The sequence below is a fragment of the Lepidothrix coronata genome, unplaced genomic scaffold, assembly GCF_001604755.1.
Source record: "Lepidothrix coronata isolate B3197 unplaced genomic scaffold, Lepidothrix_coronata-1.0 Scaffold64, whole genome shotgun sequence".
NCBI lineage: Eukaryota > Metazoa > Chordata > Aves > Passeriformes > Pipridae > Lepidothrix > Lepidothrix coronata.
The window spans coordinates 2,587,019-2,608,921 of NW_016690244.1; the positions used below are offsets into that span (position 1 = coordinate 2,587,019).

General features: G+C 39.9%; 1 protein-coding gene across 2 annotated transcripts in view; it reads right to left on the bottom strand.

Annotated features, from left to right (window-relative positions):
* Positions 1 to 21,903, bottom strand: part of GADL1 (glutamate decarboxylase like 1) — an 81,271-nt gene that overhangs the window by 21,915 nt on the left and 37,453 nt on the right. The window contains exons 12-15 of one of the 2 annotated variants that reach the window (XM_017818045.1): positions 18,854 to 19,053; positions 14,407 to 14,458; positions 11,940 to 12,029; positions 819 to 979 (exon numbers count right to left, since the gene is read on the bottom strand). In XM_017818045.1, the coding sequence (XP_017673534.1) occupies positions 863 to 979; positions 11,940 to 12,029; positions 14,407 to 14,458; positions 18,854 to 19,053 (459 nt within the window). In that variant the 3' untranslated portion in view covers positions 819 to 862. Of the gene's footprint in view, positions 1 to 818; positions 980 to 11,939; positions 12,030 to 14,406; positions 14,459 to 18,853; positions 19,054 to 21,903 lie in introns of those variants that run through there. The other variant, XM_017818044.1, reaches the window with a different exon arrangement.

Here is a 21,903-nt window from a genome sequence, read left to right on the forward strand (position 1 = left end):
AAATGCTTTCACTCTCAATGAGATTCATCCTATGCAAAGGACCAGTGGGAGGGGCATTACTGTTATCCTCCTACATGTGCCCTTCAGCATTAAAATACCAATTATTAGCATGGTTAAGGAATATACATAACCATCATGTAGCCAGTGGCTCTGCTGGGCAGTCCCCTCATCGATCTGTAGTGCACCCTAAAACATTCACTGCAAATGCTCACCTAAAAATCAACTGTTATTCCCTCATTTGTATTCCTCAGTCAGCAACCCCATTCAGTTAAATCTCCCATTGTAAAACAGATTCTCTGAACTGCATACCAAAATCCTCACATGGACAAGGAGCCGCAGTTCGGGCAGCTGCAGGGAGGCAGCTCTAGGAGCAGCTTACAAGCACAAGGTGAAACAATGAGGTGAAACCACAATGGTCCTCCAGGCGCACCATTGGCCACTGTAAGATGGGACTGATCTGGGCTGCAGGGCTGCCTTGCTACTCTAACCCTGAGGGCTCCAAATCAAACAGCATGCCCCCCACCAGTCCAGTTCTGTCACAGTCACACAATGCAGCCCTGGTACAGGAGCCCCATGACACTCACTCAAAGGTCCAAGGGTCTCTACTTGGCCAGGCTTCCTATAGTTTCATTACAAGTCTTTTTCTCTGTCAGGATGCTGCAAAAGTCAACCTTCCTTCTATCACCTTCACATTGGAAAAAAATTTATCCCCTGTGCAAACCACAGAGCAGCAAGTCCACAAAGCTCTTCTGTGACTGCTGCTTTTCTGAGACAAACCCATACAGTCTCCCCCTACCCACATAATACCACCTGTACAGCTCCAGGGTTGCAAAGTATTGCTTTCCTTTCACCAGGAGACCAGTTAGGATCCTTCAGAGAGCCCCTGAGGCTTCTCATATGAAAGGAGTAAATTCAGAGCTGGCAGGCAGATCAGCTTCACAGATCCAGAGAACATGTTCAGGGCTCCTGTGGGACCATTCTGCAGACACCCAGCACAGAGGGGAGATAGCTGTGAGTCAAGTGTACTGGAGATACTCTGAAATGCTAATGTCTCTGACTGACTGGTTTCCTCATTTACAGAAAATTAGGAGGTAGAAATTTATTGTTCCCCTGAATATATAATTTAAGTCAGTGCATTAAAATATGATTACTATTTGTTATAAGAAGAAAAGATGATAGAGGAAGGAGACAGGTGTTTTTTTTCATGTAAAAACTGAGCACAGAATGAAGCTTCTAGTGACCTCAGGACTCCAGTACTCAGACATTCCCAGAATGCTTCAATTATTGAGCTCCCCTGTGATACATACTGAGTTTCATTTTGATCCACAGGCTATTAAACATGATCTATGATACTTCCAGAAAAGCTCTCTTTTGGAGTTCAACCTGTAACTTGAACTTTTTTTTTCTTCCATCACTGATTATTAATGTGCATACAGCACTGAGAGAGCAGAATGAAGGGGTGCACAGATATGCAGGAGCACCATGCTGCTTTATAAGAACACAGTCTATAGGGTCAAACAGAACTAAATTAAATGTGTGGAGTGCCTTTAAATTCTGCTTTCTTATTAAAAGCAGTCCTCTCCACAGGCAGGCACAAAAGGCCATTTGCAATATTAGTCAACACAGTTCTAACTCCAAACTTAATCAAAGGAAGAGTAATTAGTCCTATTTAAGCAGAGGAAAATACATGCTGTTTGGGCAAACAAGTACTATGTAGCAAGGAATCTGGATGCAGTAGCTGAAACCAACAAAATACATCAAGAGTATAGTAATTTGCCATAGCTCAGAATGAAAATATTTGACTGTAAATAGTGCTAAGAATGCATACTCTATTTTTGTCAAAGAATAAATCATATATTTTGAGGTTACCATTTCTTAGAAAGCATATGTTTTCGAGGAATGAGGTCATTTGCTTTTGTAGGGTTGTGGGTTTGGCTGAGCTGAGAGCTGGGACTGTTCAGTCTAGAGAAGAGGCTTGTGGGGATCTTATGTAAGCACCTTATGGGGGGGTGGGGATCTTATGTGCATGTAAGCACCTGAAGAGGGTGCAAAGAAGACAGATCCAGACTCTTTTCAGTGGTGCCCAGTGAGAGGACCAGAGGCAATGGGCACAACCTGAAATATTGGAAGTTCCCTCTGAACATCAGGAAAAACTTTTTCACTGTGAGGGTGATCAAACACTGGCACAGGGTGCCCTGGAAGGTTATGGAATGTCCATCCTTGGAGATATTCAAAAGCCACATGGTCCTGGACAAACAACTCTAGGTGTCCCTGTTCGAGAGGGAGCTTGGACAAGATGACCTCCAGAGGTCCTTTCTAAACTCAAGTGTTCTCTGATTCTGTTAACAATTTTTTTTTAAGAATGTAGTTACTTCAGTAATACTGTGCATTATGCTATCCTCTCCCTTTTCAATACTAATTGTCTTTCATATGATCCCAATATGTAAATACATATTCATATACATGTGTATGTATAGGCACACACACACATTTATATTCAAATACCACATACGAACAATTCTAAAACGTTTCACAGTGTTGCATTGCAAAATATGGATTTTTTCCTTTCTACAGCAGTAATGAACAAAAATGCAATACTGTTCTGTGTGGCAACACGACTCCAAGTAAAAAGTGCTTATTTTTATTATGCTATTTGGAAATGATGAAAGGATGGTGTTGAAGTGCTCTTGATGGATTAAAAAAAAAAGAAAAAAGAGAGATGATAAACTCTTACATTCATTATAAATTCCCTTTGGCTTCCTATAATCAGCAAATAGCTTAATATTTACTCTTTAAAAGTGTCATAAAGTTGACACAGTTTTCAGATTAGATTTTTCAATTCTGCACAAACACAGAGAAAAATTTTCTGAGGTATGTCACCAACTGCCTGCTTAATTTATATGAATTGCACCACTTTCACTTATTCCTCCCAAAAATTCACTTTTCTGGAAAAGAAATGGAGTTGTTTTACTCTGTTGGTCTTTCTACAGTCTGAGAGACACTTAATGGATGCAAAGTTTCCACTGCTCTGGGTAACAGGCTGTATCTGTTTGAAAGCCATACAAATTAAATAGTACTGTCTTTGTTCACACAGACAAGCAAGAAGCATTTATGCAGTGCTTAAGCACCCTTCAGTCAATTGAATCCATGGCAATAAAGCAGAGAATGCAATCCCACTGAATCCCCACAGCCTCTGTTGATCTTTCAGTTAGAAAATAAGACTTTTTAGAAGCTTCCTGTATATAAATAATAAATAGAAAGACTTATTATGTGTGAAGCTTTTAACAATGCAAAGGTTTGAAATCAGGTTGCTTGTTTTCTATATCTGAACTGAAAGCTAGAATGCCCATCAAGTGTAGTGAGGCAGCATGCAAAAATTTTAAACTATTGGGCAAGTGGAACCCATGCTTCCCCCATAAGAAGGAAGTACATCTACAGAAAAAATACTCCACTATTATAGGTGATTTGCCTAAGTCCTGAAAGAACAGTCATGTTAACTAACTAGTCCTTGTGAGATCATTTTTAACCTGAATCAAGTACCATACCTAACCTGTGGCCATACAGTTCCTAGTTCCTGAGCTAGATAAGGTATCTTCACAGAGCATTACACACTGTGATGAAAACACATCTTGCATTGATCTCCCTGGAAGGTTCCATCCTTTAGTTTGAATCTGTGAATCTCTTGTGATTTTATTTCCTAACAATACTGCTCTCCATTTTTTCTATCACTCCCAGCTTCATTTCATGGCATTATATGTATTACCACATGGAGAAAAGATTGGACCCTCCATTATCTTTAAAAGGATTTAAAGCAAGAAACAACTAGTGTGAAACCTACTTCATCTCTGGAGATCTGAGCAATTTTGCTCTGCAGGTGGCTTGGGGAAGATGAAATCCTTGTTCGGCTTGAATGCAACATATGGAGCTGCAGCAGGCTCCCTCCCTACAGCTTTGATCATTTCCATAGGCTGAGCACTAGGGATCAATAGACCTCAGTCCCCAGAGGGCCTTGAACATGCACAGCTCAATGTTAAGTCCCTGACAAAAGTTCCCCTGCATTCTCATCTAGTAAACCGTACAGTGTTAAAGTCACTGGGGCTTCTTCTCTTTGTTCCCAAGAACTGAGGTGTAGTTTTAGCAGCTGTGCAACAGTGCTCTTAATACAGAGATGTTTTGCTGCCAGATGTGTTATTACTGCTGGATGAGATGTAAATGTTATCAGTTCAAGATATCACCTGATATCACCAAGTCTGGGAAGGGACTGAGGGGGTAGAACAGAAACAGCCACCTATCAAAGGATGGTTAAAATTAAGTGGAAGGTAATTTAGTGATGTTGATTTTTGTCTATTTGCCTCAGTTGAAACTGTACCACTGACCTAAAATATGTAAATATTTCTACCTGAATAGGACTGCTTTTAACTGGATCCAAGTGGTACTATACACCCCTAAAAAGTCAGTCTGGATAAGGGACAAAGTAGAGAGCTAGAACAGAGTATCTAAAACTGCCATATCGTGAATTCCTACAGTAACACTCAAGACTATTATAGAAAGCATGGGCTGGAAGCAGTTCACACCTTTGCCTTAACTTATTCCATCTACTGCAGGTTACAATACAGTTATACAAACATAGCTCCATTCTAGCCCCATAAATATATCTGATATCCAGTCATCCCATGAAAGAGCAATGTGAAATCAGGTCAGTCTCACACACCATTATATGTGGCTGAAAGTTAAGCAGATGTACAACTTCACCAATGTAAAATATATACTAAAGTGTTCCTAACACCCGGATCTAGTGCTAAGGTAAAATGGACACTGCCAAGGTAAAATGCATTGATTTCTACTTCTCCTGATGAAGATCTGTCAATCTGGCCCCTTAGTCTACCACTACTACTTCAGCATTCATGCAAGAACAAATATAACAGAGAACGAAGACATCAATTGCAGTTATGTGCAGATATGCAGTCAGAAACCGAAGTATTCTACTTTGAATTAAATTTAAAAAAAAAAAAGGCATGTTATTTTTGTGTTTTTATAACTCAGTTCTATGGAGGATACCTTTAAAACAGTCAGGTTAAATATCTTGTTTAATTAACAGCTACAGTCACTTTTGTACTGATGAGTTACATAAAACTGCAGAAAAAGCCACATACAAAAAGAGAAAGTGTGAATCCCTCATTAACAAGGTACTGAAACACCACTATAATTTCTCTCTGCTATTATATTACACTGTACTGTTACCTCTTATTTATCAAAGCTCAGACTTCTTAACAATAACAGACATTTATATGCAGCTAATCTACAAAATTTTTATTTATCTGCTGCTGTATATTATGTAGTATTAGCTGAAAAATAACATGTTGTTACTTTAACAATTTAATGCTTATTTTAATTTTTAAATCTCTGAGCATCACCTTCTGCTGAGGAATGGTCACACTGCAACGTAAGTGTTGATTATTATCGTATTACTCATTTTGTGGCTTCAGTCCTTGTTGTACCTCTCTCCCCTGACATCCTTGGCTGCAGCTCTGCCTCCACTGGGCCTTCTCATCTCACCTCTCCAAGAATGCTGCATTTCCATTTCTGCCCCTCTTGAGAACAATACTGAGAATTCAGCTAGGTTCATTGAATCAGGAGATCTTGCAGCTCTTCTTTCCAGAAGCCTGTGAAACAGAGGTCTAAAACAGCACAGAGCATGCTGAGGATTTAATGTTAGGTTCTTTTTACTTGTATTTATAAATCACTGCCAAGCAAGGATTCTGGCACTCCTTAGGTTCTCCTTCTGAATAATGAAGTCTTTTCCAAGGGTACTTCTGACTTCAGGTTGCCTTTGGAGCTCCCCTTCTTGTTATCCATGTTAAAGACAGAGAAAAACTGTGCCAATTCCCCAAGCAGCTTCCTTGGTTAACTGCCTCATGTCACACAGGATGAATCTGAAGCTTCTGTTGACCTTGAAGATTTCCCTGGCAAACTAAATTTCTTCAAACAAACCCTTTGGAGGTCCCCATCTGATATGCTGAAATGACAATCATCCCTCTAGAGGGTCTTTTTTTTAGACCTGCCAAAGCAATCTCTTCCCCTTGTAGATTTTAGTTTCTTGCAGACCACAACAGATTGATAGGGTGCTTTAAAAGAAAACAAAAAGACAAAGGGATGGCACTACTGAAGTCTAGGTAGATGCGGTGGGTTGACCTTGGCTGGATGCCAGGTGCCCACCCAGCTACTCTATCACTCCTGTTCCCAGCCAGACAGGGGAGAGAGTAAGATGGAAAACAACTCGTGGGCTGCGAAAAGGCAGTTTATTAAAGCAGAAGCCAGGTGAAATCTTGCACGGGCAAAAGTGAAAGATAACGCAGTTTATTCTCCACTTCCCATGACCATGGTTGGCCACCCCCAAGAAGCAGGGCTTCAGCACACATAACAGTTCCTCAGCAGGCAGCCATTGGAGTCAAGCAATGCCTGCCTTCCTGCTCCTTGCCTCAGCTTTTATATCTGAGCTGACGTCACATAGGACGGAATATCCCTTTGGTCAGTTTGGGTCAGCTGGCCTACTTGTGTCCCCTTCCAAGATCTTGCCCTCGATTGAGGAAGGAATGTTACAGTGCTGAGGCTGTGCTCAGCAGTAGCCAAAACACAGGTGTGTTATCAACACCCTTCTAGCTGCCAATGCAAAGCACAGCACTGTGAAGGCTACTGTGGGGAAATGAACTCCAGCTCAGCCAGACCCAATACAGCAGATAACACCCACAACCTTTCCCTCATACACTAAGTGGGTCACCCTGTCATAGAAGCCAATGATTTAGCCAGACAAATGATTTAGCCAATCTAACTGTCATATAGTTCTGTGTAAATCTTACCATTGATTTTCCTGTCATTTGATGTGGCCCTCCAGTGAAACTCATGTCAAAGACAGCTAGATGCTAGAGGCAATAGGCTACTTGCTGTACCATAAAAATCACTCGTGTAAGAAAAGTTCACAAAAACATGCCTCTCTCATTACTCTTCAAACACACACATAAAAATATTGTTTAATTGTTTTCTTGTACAAGTGTAAGAAAAACTCAAAGTGTAGCACACAGGGATGCCACCAAATCAAATAACATTTTGCACATAAATCCCAAGTGAGAATACACTTGAAGTTATATACTTAGGGCCTTCCTTATGCATAAACTTGGGCTCACTGCATTTATTATCATGGTTATAATCTATATAGTTTTTCCTCTTGTTCTTCCAAAATATAGTGGGCAAACTTTACTAATATAACCAACCGGAGGTCTTATTTTTCCTTCCCATTCAAACCTTGTCCCCTGTTCAATAGGTATTTTGAATGCCTATATACTACTGAATCAGGTCCTTGATTAGTTTTTTATTTATACCACAAAGACCACAAGATTCAGAGGTTGCCAAGGCAACACCTGTTCACCCTCCATACATTTGTGCTTTGATATGAAACCTCTCATTATATAAATGTATCACAACACCAGTCAGCATGACAGGCTATTTTACAAATATGCCTTCACATAACAGACAGCTGTAGCCTTCTCTTTAAGTGGGAGGGAAAGGTAGGAATAAGGTTACCTTTTACTAAGGGGGAGGGAGGAGGGGCAAAAATGGCATTCCAAGCTTTATAGGATTTAGTATGACACTGTATCCTGAGCCTTCTATTACAGCCAATAAATTTTGTATTACATGGGCAAAAATCCTCAAAAGGGCAGGAAGGAAACAAAACAAAAAACATCAACCGCACCACACAAGTAGAGTCTAAGACTGAGATGCTGGAATTTTAAGTAACTGAAACTAACAACTGTATATAAAAGCTTTACTGAACCACTGGAAATCTGATACTCCAGCATATGTTTTTTAGAACTACAGACGAGGCAAAGTTTAGTAAATCACAAAAGACTTACTAGGAACCTACTGACACTTTTGAACCCTGATCTTGAGGTACTTAGCAATATACAACTAGCCTTCTTTACTGAGCAGTATTCAATACATAGTACTCTACCTACAGTTATGCTCCAGGATCCATTACAGTTTTTTCCTCTTGTTCTTCCAAAATATAGAGGGCAAACTTTACTGATATAACCAATGGGAGGTCTTGTTTTTCCTTCCCATTCAAACCTTGGTCAATAAGTATTGTATAGGTATTGTACCCTGGGGTCCAGGCTACTGCAGGAGGAGGGATCTGTTAAAGATGGTTACTTCTGTGTCTCCTAGACCCACTGAGTTTGAGCAGCCTACAAACTGATCCAGAATACACAAGAACGGCTGGCTGCCTGGGTTAGCAACAGGATGGCAATAGGACAGTTCCAGATGTACATCTCCAAATTCTTCCTTGTGCCCTAGCACCATCTGTGCTGCCAGGAGGCTTTCCAGAGACAGTGTTACTAACAATCAGCTAATTCTACATCATCTGCAGACACTTCAGCATAAGCTGAGAAAGCTGACTTTTCTAAAGAGAAGATTGTTACGAGAAAAAATACACATGGATACTTACAGGTATGGAAGAAATATGAAAATCACAATGCTATCTGCTTGCATTTTTTTACTTCTTCCCTCACTTTCATTTCTGGCTCGTAATTTCCAGTTCCACTTTTCTCACTGTGACCTTGCGACACACACTGACCATCCTCAGCAGTAAACAAAGTAAATCCTACAGTGTCGCCAGAGGAAGAGGAGCGAAACTCCCACTGGGGGGCGCATACAGCACTAGCAAAGCCATCGCTCCTTCATCCCGTCAGTTGTGTCAGTTCTAGGTCAGAGACAACCGCCCCCAGACTGCAATGACAAAATAACACCACTTACAGATATTTCTAGTTGGATCTAACAGCAGCTCCTCAATTACCACAGAGAGCCCGTTTGTACAGTTTCTACAAGAAGAAATCCCTCCTCCCTTGTAAGGAACGGCACTGAAAAACACCTTACCTGGTCAGATCATTTATGGGTTACTGCATCCAAAGCCTTGCTGTACTATTTATAGAACTAGTTTCACTAAACAGCCACATCCTGCTGTAATCCCAAAAGGTCAAAGTGGTACCACACTGTGGATATGCAGAGAATTCCCAGTTTTACTGGGTAACAGAGCAACGTACTATTTATGCTGTTCTTTACTTCCCCCACCCCCATGTTAATTCGCTTTCCATAAAGTGTTCAGGTGATAAGTCAAATAACCAACTAGTGGCTGTTCCAAATCCTTCAGGTCCCTCTTTCCTACCACCTTTCTGATTTGAATGTAGGAGACTCTGAAGACTGAAAATTGTACACCTAAAGTTCAAGGTCAGGCCACAGAATTCAACATAAACAGCCCATGGGGAAGGGGGGGGGCACTTTTTATGTAGGATAGCTGACATCAGAATTAGGTATCATCTCGTGACCCACTCAGTCCTGACACCTTTCCATATGAAGTGGGCATGGAAACTGGAGAAGAGCCAGTACAGCAGAAAACCTTCAGGGTTATTTTGCATAGGACTATGCAAATTCTTCATGAAGCTGAGGAGTTGAAATCAGAACAATTTGCTTATCAACTTTCACCAGCACTAAAACTCATAACCAACCTTAGAAGACAGCATGTTATCCTGCACAATATTGCTGAATGAGTAGTTGAGGAAAATCAATTACTTGCTGTAGGGATTTTTAAGACGTATATTTCCCTAATTATTGTCAAATATGCAGGTCAACAAAAAGGAAGATTGATTCTGGATAAACAGAATAACTGTGACATTAAAATGTAGTGTTAAAAGACAAACTGTGAATAGCTCATTTTAGTGAAATGAAGGGAATATTCAGGAAATGCTTGCAATCAAGAAACAGTCACACTCCCTCTGTCCATCAATGGCATCATGTAACAACCTCTCCAGCCTTAATCCTCGTATCATTTACACCTTGCTGATGAGGATGCATTCCCTCTTGTACAGCAATATATCTGTATTGATTAATGTAATATAAAGCCTATGTTCTTTGCATCAGCAATGTTATAACAAATTGATGTTAGCTGGAAAAGTCAAGTCAGACTTATTTTTTGTGACCCAGTGCTGCCATCTCATCTGCTCATTGATATATCTTTTGCCCCAAATTGGCCTTCAACATCCAAAAAGCAAGGTAAACCCCAGACCTATCCCTGTAGAGAATCAGGAAGGTGAAATAACATGTTTTAGTTGCAAAACAGGCTCACTTCTGCAGTGTCAAACTACTTCCCAGCAGTGTCTAAAATAACACAACTAACAATCATCATTTGTTGTTTCCCCTGGGAGAGAAATTTGTGCCATTCAGTGCCCTGCTCTGCTAGGGAGTTTTGGTCTGTTTCATGGCAGATTTTTTTTCCAGGCTTTTGTGGGGAAGAGTGAAATAGTTATATTTTAGGATTTGAGGTCTCTCCGTGTTTCATTAGAGGAGATAAAAGAATCAAGAAAATGTCACCTTGCCCACAAAAAGAGCGGTTGAGATCTGCAGCAGTGTTCAGTCCTTCAGAGACATTGCACCCAAGTTTCTTTCCCTCTAAGTTCTCTTCCACAGAACACTGGCTAGGAAATCTGCATTTCCAGCATCAGTCTATCTATATTAGTACATAAAATAAAGCCAGGCATCTATTGCCTACCCTGACTGGAAGAACCATAGAGCAACAGAGAAAAGAACCAGTAAGTTAAACTCAATAAGCTACTCAAATATACATGCTCAAAGCCATTTGTCGTGCTTCATCCCTTCCCTCTTTGGTCCCCTCTGTAGAATACATAAATCAAACAGTGACTGTTGCAGCACTATGTCTTCTACGCTTTCCCATTGCTGCTTTCCAAATCCACACTCCTCCATGGGCGGAGGAGCTGTTATACAGCTCTGTGGGTGTGTGTATACATACACACACATTCATACACAGGCCTTCCACTCTAACATGAGGAAGGGAAGCCCCGTATGAAAGGATCATAACCCGTGCATGCTTTGCAAAAGCATCGCAAATGCAAAGCCCTTGCATCCACACTACAGCTGTGCACGGCTTTGTACTCCCAAAGTATACTTTCCAAGACAATACAGACAGGGTTAAGGAAGCCCTCGCCCTTAAAGACACCAGCCTCTAGCATAAATTGAAAGCAATTCCAGTGGAAGCTGGTGAGAGAGATGTTATAGGAAGCATGCACGTATATATAGTATGTATAGCTTGCATGCATAGTAGGCACACCATATGCAAGCGTGCATATGGTATACACATCTATGTTCTAGTATAAATTTCTAGTAGCAAATTCTAGGAAAAAATAAATGCAGAACACCAAAGCTCTTCCAGAGATAAGCAAACAATGAATTAAATTCAATTCCTCACAGAATAGCTTATTCAGTAAAACATAATACCACAATGTCTAGTGGCTTCTTAATTAAGTCTTAACTAACGAGTTCCCCGATAGTAACTTCACAATTTTACTGCTGCTTTTTTTCAAGATGTTCATGATTTCCTATCAGGATGGCAAAGAGTTACCAAAACACTCATTAGTGAAGTCTTTCCCACTGTATTATCCCATTGTATTCCTATTGTCATTTATGTTTAACATCAGAAATATATTCTTAAGCACTTCCTCGCTTGCATTATCATAGATTATCATGGATAATGCAAGCCAAGTTCCAAGGACAGCACTAAGTATATGAAACAGGTAATGAATAATCTGTCTAGACAAGAGATGCAGATACAATGCTGTTCCTCTTCTCTCAGTTCTGCCAGCTGCTAACAGCTTTGAAGTGAGCTGAATACTTGTTAATGCCTACACCTCTTACATTAAGAAAAAAATAATTAGCTTTTTCTAAGCGGAGAAAAAACTTCAATCCTACCAACATCTATTTAAGGATTAAATCCCTGTTCTACTGATAGGTTATAAAAGTGAGCAAAGCCAAAGGCTATTTCACATACTTATCTGGCACACAGATAAATTAGTAAGTCTCAGGTAACACATGACACTCACCTGGTGCAGCTTTTGCCAAAACTCAGGTCCATCCTCCATTTCTCTTAAGCTTGGTGGAATGTACCAAAAGCAGACATTTGCAAACTCCGGCTAAACAAGAGAACAAATGATTGCTTACAGATGTAACAAATGGGACAGGGATACATATTACAGCTTGTCAAAGAGTTATGCTTTATTTTTTTGGGGTGAGGGGGAGGGAAGCCTTTGAGTTTATACCCTTTTCATTAAAACTTCCTTCTCCTACTCACCTTTTGTATCCCTTTTTTGAAACTAGAAATAGTTTTCATATCATCCATTTCTATTCCTGCTGCCAGAAAAAGGAAACCTGTTGGGGTTTTAATTTCATCTTCCTACATCCATATTTAACTCTGTTTTGCTCACAAAAAAATTTTGGTTTGGAAAAGTGTAACAGAGGCATAGAAGGGTAAGTTACAGAACTCAAATTTTAAGCAACCTTTAAGAATACATTTTCTTTTTAGCGTTTTGGGCTTTTTTGATGGAAATTTCCTATGATGTCTTTTACACAAAACACACAAGCTTAATTTTTGTCACCATTTAACACTTGCACATCTAGTCATTTTTCTACTGAACAATGCCAATCTCCTTTTATATCACAGAGCACACTATACAGTGCTAGACAATGATTTTCTCTATTTCCACATTTTGTAAGAATCTTAGGATCCTTTGCAGGGTATGTGCCATATCCTGAATGTATCTTGTCCAATATCTAAGCAGGTGTTTTGGCAAAGGCCAAGGCTCCACATTTCAGTTTCCCTCTAGAGAAGTTTTGTCTTTAAACTCAGCAGAGAGTTATCTGCAAGGCTCACAACAAAAGCATTTCTTCACCACACATTATAAAATAAGGCATTTTGTGCTTATGAGATTTCTGTGTCATATATGATAGAGAACACATTCCCAGCAAACTAGTCTGGGATCTCTATACATTTCCTGCTAATTTGGAACAATTTTTATTTTATTTGTACAGAGAGTAATAGCATGAGGAACAGCTATGCCTTCTAATCCCATTCAACACAACTCATAAAACCACTACAACAATCTTGACCTACACTATTTGCAACACAGTATTCAACTGGCATCTAAATTGTAATATGGATTATGATCTCACACACCCCTCTCCTCTCCCACATGCCACCCTCATTGGTACTAGTTGAAAGAAAAAAAAAAAAGTTAAAAGAGAGCTTGGTAGCTGAGTCACACCATCTCTTTAGCCCACTGTGAATGTGGTTGCTATTATAATCCCAGGCAGTCTCCTGAACGAGGAGAGCCCACCAGCTGAGACGTGTTCTTTCATGAAAGGGCACTGAGAGCTGCTCATATCATTTTCCGCTTCACTTCAAAGAATGCATTAAATACAATTTAATCATCAAGAAGAATATCATTGTCAGCAGGAACAGAGCTGCAAACTTGCCGTGTGTTGCCACTGAATGGAATAAAGCTCAGCTCTTAAAGTCCCTTTTCTTTCCCCAAAGAGCATGCATTGACTACACACATAAACACAGACACTGAAAAGGCAGTGCCTTCCTCAGAAGCACAAGCACTAGCTCGCTGTTACAGGGTTTATTTTAAAACTATTTAAATTCAGATGGCAGGAGTAGACAGATGGCATATATTACCATATTGCCATCGCCTATGTTGCTTTCTTGATTATCTCAGTTTCCTCTCACACATCAAATATATCATCCCCCTCTGAAAATACCATTCATCCTAAAAAACTACCCCCAGCCATGCTTCACACTCTATTTCTAGTTATGTTGTCACAGCTCTTATCCACACAAAAGAGTTCAAGATGACTCAAGCACAAGTGCATTTCCAGGCCATAGAGGATCATCTTTCTAAGCTTTTTGTCTGAAGCCCAACTTACTTTCAGGAAAAGGGCTCACATAACTGGGCCTAGCTGCCTGACAGCAGTCTTTCTTTGAATTCTCATTGCTTGTCCCTCTGCACTCCTGAAATCTTTTTCTTAATCCTTGTTCAACTTCCTTCTCAGGAAGTGCTATAGTCCATCCTATAGCACTCCCTTCAATCTCACTTTTAATCCAGATGTCCCATTTCTGCAGGAACTAAACAGCAGCCTCTGTTCTCAACAGCTTTCACATCTGGGTATTCTACAATAACAAAAAATGGACAGCTTTTTACAGACTTGCCACTTTACTAACCTCATCATGTGCTGCTGGCCTAAAATTCTTCAGTCAATTAGCAGTGTTCAAAGTTAAAGAGAAAATTTGCATTGTACGAATAGTGTAAAATATTTTTTATATTTTGTATTTCATCTATCCTAACAGGGAATACAGCACGTGTTATGTGTGTTCAGTCATATCTGTGGATACACACACTTATTAAATTATATACTTCAAATACATATTGGTAACTGACTAAAGAGAGCAAAAATCAAACAATAGACACTCCCCACCAATAACAACAGCAGTTCAGTTCCCTGTTCACTTACCTCCAAAAGAAGCTGAAATCCCTCTCTTTTTTTAATTTCTTCCACTAGATATCTGTAATTAAATTGCAGGGGTTTAAAGCACAGAACAAAACAATACAAACAGAAAACAACAACAAAAGGTCTTCAACGTGTGGGTTTTTTTCTTTTTCTTTTTTTCACAAAGAAACTACAGAGCTAAACCTCATTTCTACCTGCTGTGAAAATGCAATAGCTGTCAGTTCCTGGAAACAAATGAAGGCTACAGCCAGCCAAGGAGCGTTGAGAAGAAGTCAAAATCTGTCCTCAGGCACAGATTTTCAATGGAGCCCACAGCACAAATTGATCCTATTTGCATTAGGTTGTGAACTTTCCCAATGCAAATTTCCATTGATGTTGCTCTTTACAAATTAATCCCTCCATCTCTTGTTCTCAAGTGCTGATGTTGTGTTGCAATGTTATTTCGTAGTCACCCTGACACCTGTTGCATTACTACTATCACCAGAACCTCTTAGTTTAGCCCAGAATTTAAAAATTTGAGTGTACTTGAAGCCCAACAATTTTCCCAGTACTGCCCTCCTTTCCACACTGTACATAACAGTGTACATTTCCATTCAGTGAGCCACTGCTTATGCACAATAATCCCTGGACATCCTATGCTAACATACTGAGATGAGAATTTCTTTTCTCTCTCCCCTGACAAGCATGAAAAACCCAGAAGTCTTCAATGGAAAGATGGGTTTGAATCAAAACTTCAGACACAAACAGCTTCAGTTTCTAGAATTTTTTTAAAACATGACCTCAACTTTGCCATGGCACAATCACACAGGAATTCTGAAGCAAAGAGGACACAGCTGGGACTTCTCTCTTTATTCTCCTCCCCTCAAAGCCTTCCGAAGAAAAACTCCAAAGAATTCACCTCAAATTCACACAGCTTTTCCATTGTCAACAGAATTTTAGTCTTCTACACAAAAATTTTGCTGTCTAACAGGAATAAAACTGACACAGTTAAACTACTGATTTTGCACAAATCTGTTCTTTGTATTTACTATTTGGAATTTTCCTGCCTGCAGCTACATTACTGTTCATCACTAATAATTCTTTTATCCACTACTTGAAGAAAAAAAATATCGCCAAAATAACCCTCAGTGGTCCTATCCACGTGTCTGAAACTTGCCCCCACAGGGACACCTCTAGCCCAGTTGTATCCGCAATGCCTGCTATTTGGCAGACGTGCTGCAGGAAGAGGTCTGCTAGGGAAGCAATAAACAATACCCTAGATGGCACATGTTTTTCAAAGCTGTGCACAGGGAGTTGTCACACTGTTTGTCACTAACAAGTGCTGTGCCTGTGACTCATTACTTCAGCACACACCCCAGCAAAGCAATCGCTGTGGTGGAGTGCCAGTTCCCACAGCACTGCAGGCCTAGGAGTTGTGGTGTGCACTGAGATGTTCCCTCTCACCGTAACAAATCAGCGTTCTGGGTTGTTTCTGTCATGACCATTTAGGTCCCACTGTATGCAGTTGTTTGTTATCCAGCTGTTAATGCCCAAGCTACCACTTAGGTTGAAAGAGAAGCATGATGAAAGGCAAGTAGAAGGGTAGATATCATGTGAGCATGTTGGAGGGCACCTGTTTCTGTTGGGTAAATGTCTTAGGTAAAACAAGTTTGGTGCTTTTGTCCTGTTTATTAGAAGGTACTTGTCTGTGTCATAAAACCAATATTCAGCAACATCAGCTTGCTATTCATAAGACACTGGCCCTCAATTTATTTTTTCTTTAATAAATCACAAAAGGGAAATCTATGCATGATCACTTTTTGGTTTTTTTGAGGTCTTGAATTGTTAGAGCTATTTCACAATGCTTGATACCTTTCCCTCCTGCCACAAGTGCCTTCTTTTTATACCACCATCTGACATAGGCTGTCTGATGTCGGTCAAGTTCACAACACTGTTAATCATGTTCTTAACTACACTGCCAATAGCCTAAGAAGGCAGCCATTAGAAAAATCCATCGCCCCTGATTTATCTTGCCAGGATCATTTGATGGCGGTGGAGCAATTTACTCTGTGCATCTTTCCACAGTTGACAGTGAAGTTTTATTATCATGTCACAGTTGTAGAACGTCAGAAGGGCTTGAGTTTTAGTGAGGACTGAAGTACACAGACAAGTGGCATTTGCTATGATTAAGCCTTGCAGAAAATAAGGGGCAGAGATCTGCAGTGAAAGTAGACATATGTCTGCTAAGAGTGGGTGTCAGAAGAGGAAATGCAGAAAAACTGCAAAGAAGCTGAAGCATAAAATGCAGAGGTGCTTACAGTAGTTGTATTTGAAAAGCCGTTTACTTCTGGGTTTTTTTAGTGTACTTCATAAAGCAACATCCCTGCCCTAAAAATAATTGGGCAGAAAAAATAATACGAAAAAAATCTGAAGCAGTCAGCCGGATGCTCTACTCTAGCTATTTTAAAAGTAAGCCTTTCCAAATAGGTAGCATCACGATATTCCTGGGATATTTAATACACTGAAAGCATGATACAACTTCAGAACAAAAAGATATTACTGGAATAGCCAATAAACAAAGTTTGATGTACCAGAAATACATGCTTGCAATTACCCTAAAACCTTTGCAGGTCTGCTTGGCTACTGGGGAAAAAAAAAAAAGCAATATTGCCCTTAAATTCTATAGTCAGTAGACTAGTTCCAGGAAGTTTAAAAATTAAATTTCTTCTTTATGGAAAAACCTCAAAACAATCAAGAAACAGAAGAGACAAGCCAGTCGCTCCTTAGAAGTGCCACCAACTGGATCCTAACATTAAAACAGAAATATCAATCCCATAAAGGTCATTAGTCACTACACAGTCAGTCAAACAATCTTGGCCAATGACCTTGATAAGGCTGAATTCCCCTACTAATAATGGAATGAATTACTTACTCTGTACAGACAAGGAACAGTACAATGCTTCGGAACAAAAACAAGGTGCAACTTAACCAGAAGACATCAAAAACATATAGCCGGCCAAAAAATTAGTGGTTTTAAAAAAAATAAAATAAAGAGAAAGGTCACGGCTCATTTGAGCTTTTCTGGGTTTGCTTCTTTCTTTTAATTCCTTTTAAATCCACTCTGGATTTAGGTCAGGGGTATTTTTACCTTTTAAGTAACTTCATTACAGTGAGGCTATTCCTTTAATTTTCATTGAAATAAACATTCAATTCTTTTTGTCTTGCTAGTTCATATAAAAAAAATAAAATGTCAATATCAATGATTTGACTTATGGAAACGTGTAGCTAGTCTGGTGAAACTTCCATTGTGATTTATCTTGTATAAATTCTGAACAAACATGATAATTAAAGTTAATTCTTTTTAATGGGACATTATCTATCCTATTTCAAAATCATTTCTTCTATGAGAAGAGAAAACCACTTGTGTATGGAAGCTTCTTCCCAGAAACCAAGACATCACCATCACTTTAGAACCACCTTCTAGCAATCATTCTGCTGAATTCAGTTGAGAAACTCATTTCTGCAAGACCAAAAACTTAGTGAAATCGAAGAGGTCATGTGTGGGGAAGATGGCAAGAAAAAGGTGTTTCTGTCCCTAACAGAACACACTGTAAGCATTAAGAACTTCAACAAACTTGTGGAGAAAAAACAAGCAGTTTGTCAGAACAATATGCCTTCATACACCTCTACTACATCCTAACATTAACAGTGTTCTCATAAGAATTTCCCTGCATCATCAGCTTTCTGCATTTCCTTGGTCATGAGGAATGAAGTGACAGGAGAGTGGCTAATTCACTTATTGCTAGATACAGCTAAGATCCTGGCACATGAGGCTGTTTTTACACACAGCTGAGTTAGAAGAAGGTGTATTGGTAAGTCCTGTGTCTGATTCAGATAATATAAATGTTTGACAACACTGTTTACCAACACCTACGCTTATTGCTGAAAGCAATAATTACTACTAAATATTCTAGCAAATGTAATAATGGCCAGTCTTCGCGAGCGAAGATTTGGGAAAGGTCATTAACCCTTCGAGCCTGCGCAGTGGATTTTTTAGGTGAGACCCAGCGTGCGCTGAACTGAGCCCACCCTTTAATCCTGAGGTTCATCTGCCGGGGCCGAGTGAAACTCGGACAGTGGCAGTGAGGGTCTCAGAACGTAGGTTTGTTTAGAGTGACCTTCTCTTAGATGGATTGCCTCACAGGGCTAACGAGCTCCATCTGCCCGGGGGGCCGGGAATCGAACCGGGCCTCTGGTGGTCTAGTGGTTAGGGTGCAGGACTCTCACCGCTGCGACCCGGGATAGCAAATGTAATAACACTATTATTGTTATTAGTTCCTCCTATTATATACAAACAAAAGGAAGGGGGGAAAAGTAACAAGGTGGTCTGTTCTGGGATATGGAGTATCATCAGTGTCAGCATTTTGGCAAATTAGACAGAGCAGATGTATTCAAAACTGTGAGGAGGTACCTTGCCAAAGCCAGTGCCCTGTTTACTCTCTCCTCCAGGCCTGTTGTTCCCAATGCTTTCCACATCAGCCAGAATTTGAATGCATCCGGACGTCTGCTGCACTGAATGGACTTGTCACCAGTGTCATAGCTGACATCATAGAACTTGTCCTGCTGGAACAGGTATGCAGCCTCAGCAGAGTAACATTTCTTCAGAAGGCCCTATTAGAAACACAATAGAGACTTAGATTCCTGGTTTCCTGATCAAACCACTTCACAAGCCAAAGCCTATTTTTTCCTGTCTGTACGGCTTATTAAAACAGATTTGGATGTGCAGGATACTCTCCAAAGCGTATGGTGTGGTTTAAGAATCCTGGATGAACTTAAACCCAGTGAAGTCAGCACTGACAACAAGCAAACTTTTTCATTATTATTATTTTCTCCATAATGTCACTGAAGAGTGGCAGGTTGAAGAGAAATTTTGAGTCAGAATCTCAAGAAATCATGGAAGTGGGTATCACAGAAAGAGTTGCCCAAAGACATATATGGATGGGAAAGAGGGAGAAGAAGTAGACACCTACGTCCACTGCTCCAGTCTTTAGATGGAAGGACAGCCCCTGAGGAACTTCCTACATGTTCACAAATGGCTCAATCTATTCCTTCTTTGGTTAGTTGCAGGTAAGGAAGATTTTAGCCCCAAAAAATAAATGTTTAGCCCTTACCAGCAAATAATCACTGTAGATTTAGCATAGGCTATCTGACTGTTTGAGCAGAAACACCACAAGGAGATTAGTACACCCATTTTTGTCTCATTTTACAGTTCAGGTAAATTTAACATTTGAAAATAAACCTGAGAAAAGTACTTTCACATACCCTAATCATGGTTTATTAATAAAATTATTTTTATTCAGCTATCTCCAGCCTCCAGTTTCTGAGAGGCTGCCTGAGCAGAGATGAGCAGCAGAAAACAGACAAAGATTAACGAGTAATGTGGCAAGTTCCAGCAGAGAACAAGGCTGTGAAACAGAAAGCACAGAGGTTGTTACAGGTTTAAAGGTACAGAGGAAGAGAAGTGGCATAGAACTGGCCATTGGCTGAAGAATGAAATATCAAAATATATTCTGTAATACTGTGAGGTAGAGAGAAGGGCTGGCAGAAAGCAGGTTACAAAATCAAAGATGAGGGTGGCCCTACAAGGGGCCCAGAAGAAAGAAAAGGTTATAGATTTGTCAGTGAAGTGGGTAAGAAAAATAAAACACAACGTATAATACTCAAATAGAAATTTAGATGAGTTTAAAAGCATGGCTACTGCATCTGATTCAGATCTGGAAACACCTATTTAAGTGACAGCTGAACCTGTGCAGAACAGACAAGGAACAGAAGTGGACAGCAAGACATAAGTTGCTAAACAGAAGACCACAATTCATTTTCCAGTTCAACATCACTCCTCAGTTTGAATCAACAGAAAAAGTATTTCACATTTCATTCTTTTCTCTGCATCTGCTGCAAGTCTGATTTTGAAATGGCAGACAGGTCTGACATCACTCTTAATCAAAGTGTCATATTCCTGTAACAGAGGTATCATTCTTGATCTACATTACAGTACACTACTGATAACTTTAGGACTGGCAATAAAATAGAGGAAAAAGGTCAAGACTAAAAAACACCAAAAGATAATTAACCCACTGGCATATACAGAATAACTCTGCCTCTCTCCTAGACTTTTCAATTCCCTCCATCAATACTAAAAGCAACGCAAACAAAAAAACCCACCTACGCACCTATTTGTAAGAGCACAAAAGGAGAACGCCACCAAAGGTTGCTCCACAGCTTCTGTAAGGGTTTGACAATCCCATTGTAATATTGCTGATTTGCTAAAAGTACAGCAAATTCAGTCTGAACTCTTTAGTCATAGATCCAGCACATTCAGCCTTGTGAAAAGACAGTTTATGTGACAGCTTGGGGGAAAAAAGGGCCAGCATCCTCTCTCCCTTTGCAATCATCAGTGATAAGGTGCAGCTGCAGCACAGGGTAGCCATAGCTGGAAAGCCAGTGCTGGGTGCAGTGTTTTGTAACGTATAAGATTCTCACAGTTACTTTCCAACTTTCTCAGAAAAAGAAAGGCAGAAAAAGGACATTAGAAACCAGACAGTCAAGCACTGAAGCATCCATACTTCACAGGTTTTTTACAGCTTTGTGTTCTCTGGCTAGCAGCTGCCCAACAAGGAACAGGAGTCATTCTGTGAAGCCATTGTACTCTATTTGTTTAAATCTACATACTTTGATTTTCAGGGAATAAACAAGTTTACTAGACATGGTCTTAAAAAACCAAACAAACACCAAGCAAACAAACAAGCAAAAAAAGGCAGCATTGTCTATCCACAAATTTAAGTTAATTTTTTTGTCTTTGCTGACTTAAATATTTGCATAGTGTTTCTGTCATGAGCGTATTGATCAATGTGGGACTACCTTGTGTCTTATCAGAATGCAACACAGCTACACAATAGAGGACATCACAGAATATTAGTTCCCCTCATGCCTGTCCTCTGAAAAATAATAACTGTTGTTTGTCACAAGAAACCTAAACTCAATTGGTAATATTATAGAAAGACTGAGAAGTTCACTTAAAATCACAGTACAGCTGCAGAGTTTAATAGTTTAAACTCTATAGAGTGACAACACAACAAGAACAAATCGTTCAATGGCCCTGAGTGAACTCCAGTTCATGGGAATATATTTCACTAAAAACAAACAAACAAAAAAAAAGGCAGGTACTGTCCTACACTCCTGGTACATTCGAAGCTGACAAGTCATGCTGGCTTGATGATCCTTGATAATCAACATGCTTGATAATGCAACATGCTCAAGAAATCCTGCTGAAGACACTGCCTACTATCAATCTACAGAGGCAAGCACAGTGACATCCTCACGCATGTTACTAGAGCAGACAGAAAAAGAAACAAAAATCATCATGAGAAAGAAAGAAATATTACAGAAGAAAGGTGGAGAAGAAAGAGAATGGAAAAGAACGGCAACATTGCAGAACAGAGTTTGGGCAGGGAGGACAGCAGA